The sequence below is a fragment of the Nicotiana tabacum genome, chromosome 24 (assembly GCF_000715075.1).
Source record: "Nicotiana tabacum cultivar K326 chromosome 24, ASM71507v2, whole genome shotgun sequence".
Taxonomy (NCBI): domain Eukaryota; kingdom Viridiplantae; phylum Streptophyta; class Magnoliopsida; order Solanales; family Solanaceae; genus Nicotiana; species Nicotiana tabacum.
The window spans coordinates 29109737-29120681 of NC_134103.1; the positions used below are offsets into that span (position 1 = coordinate 29109737).

General features: G+C 35.1%; 1 protein-coding gene and 1 pseudogene across 1 annotated transcript; both read left to right on the forward strand.

The window, feature by feature from the left end:
* Positions 1-749: 749 nt before the first annotated feature.
* LOC107831622 (F-box/kelch-repeat protein At3g06240) lies at positions 750-10945 on the forward strand. Its single transcript, XM_075247410.1, has 4 exons — positions 750-879; positions 4162-9723; positions 10059-10140; positions 10570-10945. The coding sequence occupies exons 1-2, from the start codon at positions 750-752 to the stop codon at positions 5058-5060; spliced, it is 1029 nt and encodes a 342-aa protein (XP_075103511.1). The 3' UTR covers positions 5061-9723; positions 10059-10140; positions 10570-10945.
* LOC142178082 (F-box/kelch-repeat protein At3g23880-like) lies at positions 8572-9706 on the forward strand (annotated as a pseudogene).

Sequence of the window (10945 nt, forward strand, 5' to 3'; positions counted from 1 at the left end):
TTGTAACTAGTGGAGAGAAGAAAGAGAGAGAAATATTGGCGAGGCATTATATCAAAATATTGAAAGTTTACTTTAGTTCTGAGAGCAGTTGGTGCTCAAAACATCAACTCATTTGTACCGAATATTTCAAGGAGCTCTGAAGAGAGAACCCTACTGCAACACAAGGGGACTAGACTAGAACTCACATTGAATTCGAACTAGTATAAACTATTCGGTGTCATTTACTTTCTACACTTTATATTCTATTATTAATATTTACCTTGCACCAATTTATAATCGACTAACTTGTAAACTAGTCGACTAATTAACTATAAACAAAAAAGGACGACAATTCAGCCCCCTCCCCTCCAAACGTACTTTCAATTGGTATCAGAGCATGTCTCACACTTTCATTTTGCTAACAGTTAGTGAGAAAAGATCATGTCAAACTAAGTAATTGTCGGAGAACTATTTCAAAAAGGGACATCACAGGCGAGGCCTCCATATTTCAATGTATAATATTTCTCACATTGGAAGGTTCACATAGAAATCTATGCAAAATTCTATGATGTCAAAGTGTGGCGTGTAATGTATAAAAAGGGAGACTACCTAATTCAAGCAGCTAAATCTGACAAGAAAACGAATAGACAGACATCTACTGATCCAGTGGATATAGATGACTATTTTGATGAGCAAATGGCAGTAATACAAGTTAACACCAAAGACGAAATCTTCTATACAATGATATAAATGGAGAAGAATATGAAAAGATGTCAAGCGGTGATACAGCCAAAAGAATGTGGGACAAGCTGGAAGTTACTTATGAAGGGACAAGCAAAGTCAAGAAAACAAGAATAAATATGTTGATCCATGACTGTGAACTCTTTCAGATGAAAGAAGGTGAATCTTTCGAGAAAATATTTGCATGATTCAGTAAAATCATTGGAGAGCTGAAGGCTTTTGGAAGACCATACTCAAGTAGCGAACAAGTTCAAAAAAGCGTAAGAAGTTTGCCTACTGCTTGGCAAACAAAAGTAGTTGCACATGAGTCTCAAAATCTAGACAAGTTATCCTATGATGAACTCCGTGGAGATCTCATTTCTTTTGAGAAAGCACATCTCAAAAAATGGGGCATGGAGGAAGAAGATAACAATCGCTTTTAAAACCCCGATTGAAGGATATGAAGATGATAATGACAACGAAACGGAGGCTCTAGAAGAAGAAATCGCTATGGTTTCCAAAACTATGAATGGACTGAAAAGAAGATATAGGAACACTAAAAGGGGAAGAATGTCTTCGAGAAGAATCAGATAATATAAGAATGATAGAAAATATTTGGATGTGGAAAATATGGTCATGTACAAGCTGAATGTCAAGATCTCAAAAAGAAAAGCCTCCAGAAGATTTCAGAAAAATAAATCATTCAAAAGTTGGAGTGATGAAGACAACTCAAAAATTGCAGAAATCGCCAATCTTTGCTTCATGACTATATTAGAAAATGATATAAACAAGTTTTCAGGTTGTTGGACCGATAAAGAGATATCAGATGATGATAGTAAGGAAACAATAGACAATTGCTTCATGGCACGTGGTGAATCTAGAGAGGAACACCGCAGAAAAAGTCGTAAAGAAAAATAATATCTCGTCAATGCGTGTTCTAGTCAACTGGATAGAAGAACTTCGTCTTTCTTTTTCTCCCTGAAATGAAATGAAGAGACCACAAGAATTTATCGGTATTTTCGATTAAATCTTTTTGTTACTAGATTTTCAATAGGATAAATTATAGGAATAAATTGTTATTCTTTTCCTCTACAGAGAAACATTTCTTCCATTGAATTTTTTTTAAGACGTCACGAAATTTCTCAAAAAATCTCTCAAGTCGAAGAGGAGAAGCTCCAATCAGAGCAAAGGCTGGGGTTGTTCACTTTTTCCCATCCTAAGTAATGTTATGAACTTTCACTCCCTATCTATACTATAACCTCGAGCCTTTTTCTTCTTTCTGTGCAATAGTCATTTATTGATGGTATAAAAGAAGCATGTTGTGGAATCGAACCACAATCTTTTCGCTTACATTGTGATTCAAGTTCGAATATTTCCCTTCTTTCCTATTTCAATGATATTATTAATTCAAATATAAGAATATGAAGTCAAAATTAGATTATGTTTTTTGAAATAAAAATTAAAATGTGACATTCTCAGGCAAAATTAACATATTCAACATCAAATTTCATTAATAACGAATGATAACTTCGTCAACTTTTACTAGTACAACCGCATTAGAAAAATAAGAGATTGTTGTCTTCAAGAAGAGGAAGCTCTTCCATGTAGAGGCAGAACCAAGATTTGATGGTGGCAAGTGCACCACTGTATTTAACTTGAATTCATCATTCGACATTGATGTAAGTAGAGTTGTGCATCTGATTGGTTCGATCGATATTGTCATTAATTCAGCATGGCTTATTTGGTTACATAGGCATGAATTCATCAGTCTCATTGTGAACTTTGTATTTTGGATTTGTTCTTAGTAAGAAAAAGAAAAAAGGTTAGTGTTGTTTAGTCTATAAGAATAAGAAGTGGAATAAGTCTATCACTGTTATAGTTCAAGACAAGCTCAATGAAGGAAGCACATATTGAAATTTCAGTTAGAAGCATAAGAAACTACATATCTCAGATCAAATTTACTGAGGTCTTTAACAAAGAAAATTCCGTTGTTAGAAGTCTGGGAAAGAAGAAAGTAAGGGATATCCTCGGTAAGAGAAAGGAGCAATTTCCTTATTTTCTTCCACCAACTTGAGATACTTGAGAGTGTGGATCATGAACCATGTTAAAAGGCACCCCCTCCTCGGGCCTCTCAGCTCTTTTGATCTAAATAGTAGAAAGTATCCAATGCACAAATTTCTCATATGAGAAAATAAAAATAAGCTGAATTAAATATTAATTAGGAAATTGGGATACTACATCTTATGATGATAAACATCATTTATCAAACATACGAAGGAAAGGACAAATATGGCCAATGCTTGTATTGTGCATAAATATCTATCAACAATATACCAAATTAACTCACATTTAAAATCGACTCCCACAATAATCTGATCTTGCCCAAATGACAATATTATGGGGAAGTAATGACATAGTACCTTACAACAGGTTTCGCTTCTTTGCCTGAATTACCAATAGTGTTTTCGCATGATTCTCAAAGTCCATCTCACTATTTGAATCAGATTCCTTAAAAGCAATATTAGAGAGCAGAATTACATATACTTTCATGGCAGCAATGCCTAGTTGATTTACCATGCTTCTTCTACTGCTTCAGTTTAAATCATTATTTATTTCATGCTATTTTTTTATGTTTCCGTAAATCTTACACATGTATCTCTGTCGCATGAAAACATTTCATGAATCCTAAAATTGTTTTGCATGTCATGCTTGCAATTAAGCATTCATTGGGATTCGTCTAATACATTGATTTGAATTTAAATTAAAATAAGCCGGCGTTATTTTTTTTTATTTTTTTTTAAAAGAACTACAAGTTGTTGTTGGTTGCTTATCTCTAAGCATGAGGTGCCACAGTCACACTAACTGCAAACTAGTTTTTTCAGTGAATCAAGTAAAATACGTCTAGTTAAATTCGTTTGATCAACTCGTATCAATAATATTTTATGCATGATATTCTTTTACCTTTTCATGCTTTCGTATTTTTCAATATTTACAACATTTATTCAAAAAAGACTTTTAGTCCAATTAGGGAAGCAAATTCTTGAACGGAAAAATACATTCAAACATAATGAGCCCATAATTACAAGAAAGATATGTCTACAAAGGTTTTATTTATCAACGATCGAAATCCGAAAATGGAACAGACGGGAAAAAGTGGTCTCTTGGAAAAGATGGTTATGAATCGTTTAACTTGCTCAACATAGTTTAGTGATACTTTAATTCAAATTTTATTTGCTTATAACAAAGTCGTTAAACTTTAAGTAATTAATTAAATACTAGCTAGGTTTTAAACAATGGTTTTAAAATTGGCTATTTGTGCACTTTCAGCCATTCTTTACGCAGCACAATAAATAAAAATGGGCAGCGCAAAGAGATCAGTGGTTCTATTTTCATAATTCACTATAAATATGTGTATATTTATTGACAAAGCTGGAGAAATTTTATTCTGAAAAATCTTTTGAGCAGTTAAATTTGTGCAACTCAAATGGACGCTGAAGCCTCTTCTCAACACCCAAACCCTAGCTTGCCACAAGAACTCCATCATTGAAATCCTTCAACACCCAAACCTTAGCTTGCCACAAGAACTCATCACTGAAATCCTTGTAAGACTTCCTGTAAAGTCCCTCTTACCGTTCAAGTGTGTTTCGAAAGACTGGCTTTCTTTAATATCTAGTCATGAATTTGTTAATACCCATCTTAGTTTTAATGCTAAGGATTGCACCCGCCATAGGTTGATGTTGCAATTTGTGACTAATCTTAAACATTGTTCTGTTAGCCTTTTATTTTCTGGGTTTTCTACTGATGCATTTGACTTGGATATTCCTATGAAAACTCCCGATAATTCTTTTGATATTGTGGGATCTGTCAATGGGTTGATTTGTCTTTCCATTGGGGTTAATTGCTTGGTTCTGTGGAATCCATCAACTAGAAAATTTAAGCATGTGCCTGATATTATGAATATGCCTGCATTGGATTTTGAGTGTCGGTCCATGTATGGTTTTGGATATGATGAGGTTAATGATGATTATAAGGTAGTGGCTGTTTTCTCTAAAATGACTAGTGCATGTGTCAGTATGTATAGTTTAAAGAATGATTCCTGGAGAAGACTTGATGATATTCAAGGGCCGGTGGCATACAATTGTTGGCCTAAGTTGGTGAGTAGGAAGCTTCACTGGGTCCATGTGGGTGAAGGTAGGACCATCATGTCTATTGATTTGGTTGATGAGAAATATGGAAAGGTGGAGCAGCACCGCTATGAAGAAGGGAGGAAATTTTTGAAGCTTGAAGTATTGGGAAATGATTTTTCTGAGTGGGTTGCTCTAGTGGTAAGCACCCTCCACTTCCAATCAAGAGGTTGTTAGTTCGAGTCACCCCAAGAGTAAGGTGGGGAGTTCTTGGAGGGAGGGAGCCTAGGGTCTTTTGGAAACAACCTAAGGTCTGCGTACACACTACCCTCCCCAGATCCTACTAGTGGGATTATACTGGGTTGCTGTTGTTGTTGTTGTTGTTTGTAATTATGACCTAATTCGAGCTGATGTATGGGTTATGAAGGAGTATGGGGTTAAAGAGTCTTGGATAAAACTGTATACCTTCAAATACTCTAATGGCCCAGAGAGCCAGGTGCTTTTTCCACCCATTTGCATGTCAAGTAAAGGTGAAATATTGCATGTGTTTGAATACTCTTTAGCGATATACAATCCAAAGGATTACTTAATCACATATCCAAAGGTTACTAATGTTGATGACAATCTTGAGACGGAAGCGGAACTCTACATTGAAAGCCTGGTTTCTCCTATTTTACAAAATAAATCAACAGCACAAACATTGCAGGGTGCAAAAACCCAGGTGAATGACAGTTGTGTAGGTAACAACTTGTAAGATTTTTATATTTTTTGCGTGTTGTTCAATTCTGCTTCTTTTGTCAAATATTGAACAATATATTCCATATTTAAAGGCCATCTTTACAAAACATCTGCTTAAGTATCTTGGTAATCCTTTTTGTTGTTGCAGTTTTCCGAGGAACAACAACTTTTGCAAGAACATTTTTGGTCTTAGTGTTTGGTGCTTCTGCATTCTAAGTAAATGACATGGGACATTCTCTCTTTTTTAAGCAGTGTTTTAAGGGTATATGTTGTTCCACTAGACAAAGTAAGACTAAGGCGAACTTGATTGCTAATAATAATTAGCTTATATAGTCCTTGGCAGGGTCGTTGTTTGATCTAGGGCTTTCTTTAATGTTCGTTTTTAGTGACACTTAATGAAGAGGCGGAGGAATCTCTGAAATAGTTAAGTTCTGAAATATCATCAAGTTTGGGTGTCTTTTGTTGCTGTTAATAGCTTACAATTGTTTCTTTATGCCTATCTAATCATTTTTATTAATTATTTGGTCAATCGAAAGGCTGAATCTTCTCCTCTTTGGTGATACTATTGATTAAAACCATGAAAGTAAAAGCATCCTGCAAAAGGGAAATTAGTCTCTTAGGCAATGCTACATCTCACTCTGGTAGAAATACGCAAGCTCGCTATATGCAAACAATAAACTGGGTTCAGGTATCCCTTCTATAGCCAAAATGAGAACCTCCAAGCAATGCAGTACCTCTTCATCTCCAAGTTTGATTCCTTCTCCTTATTAGACATCTCATCAGATTGTAATTACGTCAGCAACAACTGGGAACTTCATTATTAGCTCTTTGACAAGAGTGATTACAATCAGCAGAATATTAACATGGAAAGCAGTAGTAGCATCAAGCACTGCTCACCAAAATGGCTGCTCAAAGCTTTTCTATTTGGAGTACAAAGCGCATCGTGTATATTGTTGAATAGTGTAAACGTCTCATTTAAAAAACTTAAATATCTGAGAGGGTTCATTTTTTTATATTTATTTTAGGTCTTAAACACATACTCTTACGTGTTAGTTTCTATAACTTAAGGCATTATGCTTCGTTCTAAGGCAATTCTGATTCATGTTATAAGTGCAATAAGTTCAGTGTATATATTTATAGCATGTGGAATGTGCTGACTAAATCCTGCAATCCAGTTCCCCCTTGTGTCTCTGATCACTCCCCCTATGCCCTATTTTCCTGGATTCCCCATTTTGATTTGTACAAATCAAGCTCCCCCCGGTTCTTTCTAGTGATTCTATCTCTTATCATAGGGAAGCGCAAGTATTTACCAAGGTTTTGAGTAAATTTCATAGTCATACATTTGGAGATCTGTCCCTTAATTGCCATTTTGGTATTGTTCGAGAGGACAATTCTGGACTAGTCAAAGTTTGTACTTTGTCCCGATAGAGAGCAGAGTTTAGTAAGTTGTTACGATTTTCTTTGGTTGCTTCAGCAAATAAGATCAGGTCATCAGCAAAAGGAACCGGACTTAGAAACTTATATCGGTTTCCATTTCCTTTGGTTAACTTGTTCCATTCCCATTTCTCTTCTGTTATTTTCTTGGATGTACTGGTGTACTAAAAGTAGTACATTATTTATTCAGTACAACCCTAAATCAAAGGTATAATGATATTACTAAATAGTAGTATATTATTTGTTAAATATGCACGATATTACCAAATTCTGAGGCATACTGATGCACTCAATGTAAACCTAATTTAAGAGATCTGAAAATTTGAAAGAAGAAAACGAACGAGAGGAAACTTAATTGTTGGATATCAATTATCATTACATCAGGTGAAAATACTCTTTAACATAACCAAAGAAAAAATCATTACATCAGGTGAAATACTCTTTAACATAACCAAAGAAAAAGAAAACTTACATTTCCAAAGCTTATATCAATTTGAATGATCTCTTTCTTATACTCTGTCTTCAGTGGCTGAGCTGCAGGAGTGAAGTGCACCAAACAGACGAAATTGATTGCTAGATTGTACTGTAAGTCTGTAATTAATGTTAGCCCTTCAAAGATAATGACTGCGCAGCATAACATGTTCCTGGACTAACTTTAAATATCATATTAAAACATGTTATGTACAACAAGAAGTCAATCCATGGAGAGGAAAGGATTTGGCAACTTTATTTGTTTGGTTAAAAAAAATGAGGACGATGAAATAATACAAAATAGCTGCATTTGTTTTTGAGCTTTGGACTAACCGTTAAAGAGTAAAAGCCAGGTCAAATGTGTGTGAGCAACACAGCAATTGCCGTGTAAGTGTTTCATGTTTAATAGCACACTTTAGTGGTAGTTCAAGTGTCTAATAGGTCACAACCTCAATTGAGGTATCGAAATGAAAAATCTTGACAACTTTAGGGGGTTGTTTATGGAATTGGCCTTGTTAAAACAAAAGGCAACAAAATCTTAGTAGTAATATATTAAGAGGACTTAAATTGTGTGCATATGGAGTCAATTAATAAATTTTGCTCCCTCCAAAAAAGGTAATAAATGAAAACTGATTCCGAATCCTGAAAAAAAAAAAAAAAATTAACAATGGAGCAATGTTGGCATCCAAAATATTTAACACCATTTTGCACATTGTTTTAGAATTTTGGTACTATGGGCACAATCAAAACAGTAACACAATTTACTCAAATAAGAAAGTCATATCTTGTTGTTTAAAGTATTTTATGGGTGTAGTTTAATTTAGAACAATTAGTATTATGTAGTAGTTGTTGTATCCTAATAAATATTGTAGTTAAGTAACTAAAGAGGAGGTATAATTGACTTATTTTCGATAGTTAGAGGTGTTTGTATCCTTTATTGTACTCCCTTTAGAGCTGCAGGAGTGAAAACGAAGTGCACCAATATAATGTGTTTCCTTGAATTTGGTACTATCCTTTCTTTCTTCATCTCCATTGTTCTTGTCAAGTAAACTCCCAGATACCCAGCATTTTCTTTTTGCGGCAACACTTTTTTTGTGCAATCCAAATGGAAGCTGAACGGTGCAAACCCACAAGCCATGCTCAAATTCCATCACTGATATCCTTGTATAAGGCTTCAAGAAAAGTTTCAATGTTGACAAACCCTAGCTTGCCCCAAGAACTCATTGCTGATATCCTTGTAAGGCTTCCTGTGAAATATCTATTGAAGTTTAAGTGTGTTTCAAAAGACTGGTTTAGTTTAATATCTACTCCTGAGTTTGGATTGCACCAGCCATAGATTGATGCTGAAATTAGATAAATTTGATTCAGTTAAGTTCAAATGTCTGGACTCTTGAGCAGAATCTTAAACATTGTTCTGTTAGCTCTTTATTTTACGGGTCTGTTACTAAGACATTTGACTTGGATTATCCCATGAAAAACATCCGTAATATTGTGGGTTCTGTCTATGATTTAATTTGTCTTTGCATTAGGAATGATGGCTTGGGAATCCATCAACTAGACAGTTCAAACAACTGCGTATGAAAAAATGTTAAGTTACATGTACATCTTTGGTTTTGGATATGATAAGGTTCATAATGATTATAAGGTAGTGCATATTTCCTCTAGATTCACTCATGGCTATGTGGATATATGTAGTTTAAAGAGTGATTCTTGGAGAACACTTGATAACTTTCAAGGAGGGTTGTTATTCGATCCTTCAGCTAAGTTGGTGGATGAGAAATTTCACTGGGCAACTATGGATGGTGATGGTTGGGGCATTATGTCTATTGATTTGGCTGATGACAAGTATTGGAAGATGGAGCAACCCCTCTACGGAGAAGGAGAGTTTCATTTGAAGCTTGGAGTGTTGGGAAGTGATTTATCTGTGCTCTGTAATTATGAGCTAACTCAGAGCTGATGTGTGGGTTCTGAAGGAGTATGAGGTTAAAGAATCTCAGACAAAATTGTATACCATCAACTATCTTAATGACCCTAAGTACTGCGTGCTTTCTCCACCCATTTGCATGTTAAAGAAATCTGAAATTTTGCATGTGTTTGAATCAACTTTAATGATATACAATCCAGAGGATGACTCAATCAGACATCCAGTGGTTACTAACGTTGATAGGCTTGAGGCGAAACTTTACATTGAAAGCCGGGTTTGTCCAATTCTACAAAATGAACCAACGACACAACATTGAAAGGCTGAACAACTCAGGTAACTAACTGACTGTTGTGTAGCTAACAATTTGTAAGTGTCCGTACATTTTTCACGTGTTGTTCAATTCTGCTTCTTTTGTCAAATATGGAAAAATGCATTGCATATTCAAAGGACTATCTTTACACCACATCTGCTTAGAGATTTTTGTTGTCCTATTATTTTTGCATATTTTTGAGGAACAACTTTTTACAAGAACATTTCCCATTGTAGTGTTTGGTGGCTTCTGCATTCTGTAAAAGACATTGGACATTCTTTCAGTTTTTCAGCAGTGTTTGAAGGTTACATGTCATGAATTTGTGGCTTTAGATCCTATGCTTCTTGTATTACTGCAGGTGAATTTTGAAGTTTTATAGGGGTTGGGTCCAGAAATGTGCGTATGGTCTTGGCACGCGTTCATCTTATTTCTACAAGCATGTTGGTGTATCCTCTTAATCTATGCACTCCTGAGTTGTTTTTTCATTTACTTTGACATACTTTGCTTCCTTTTATTCAACTGTTATGAAACCTTGATCACCTCTAGATGTAGGAAGCAATGATATCCTTTCATCCCGTCAATAAAATCTTCTTCTATGGGTCAGGATATCCTTGCATGAACTTTCACATCCTCAGATTTATTTTCTTTGTAATGTAATAAAAGGCACACGACTCGTGAGCAAACTAGAGAATTTACATGAAGATTTCTCTTGGTTATGTCTCTGTAAAAATTGAAACTATGGCAAACTGGTTGATGTGTGCTCATTTGCATACTAACCTTTAGGGGTGTTAAAAAACTGGTGCTTAGCTCTTACATTGCCTTATTAATAAGAATGACGACTTATACTTTCATATTGTGAATGATTGCAGGTTGATGTGTTGTATCATGCACGTGTGCAGGGAAGCAAACTAACAAGCTGATGCTTTGGCAAACAACTCCACTACTACTACTACCACCACTATAACTACTTCTACTTGTATTAGATGCAGTTGATCTATCTACTGCTATTACCATTGTTATGAATAAATGTCCGTACTTGCTGTAATTGTGACCAGGAGGGGCTAGTATATTATAATACCCCTCAAATTTTGTTGTTGATCAGGTCACTAAGGACACTCTTCGGTCTTAAGAGTCACGGGTTGTAAAAAACTATGATGCTACTTGATGTAATACTTTTTGTTTAAGCAAAGTCGAGAAAAGAAAGGAAGAAAAGCTCATAAATTGAAGAACAGAAGATTAATCTTT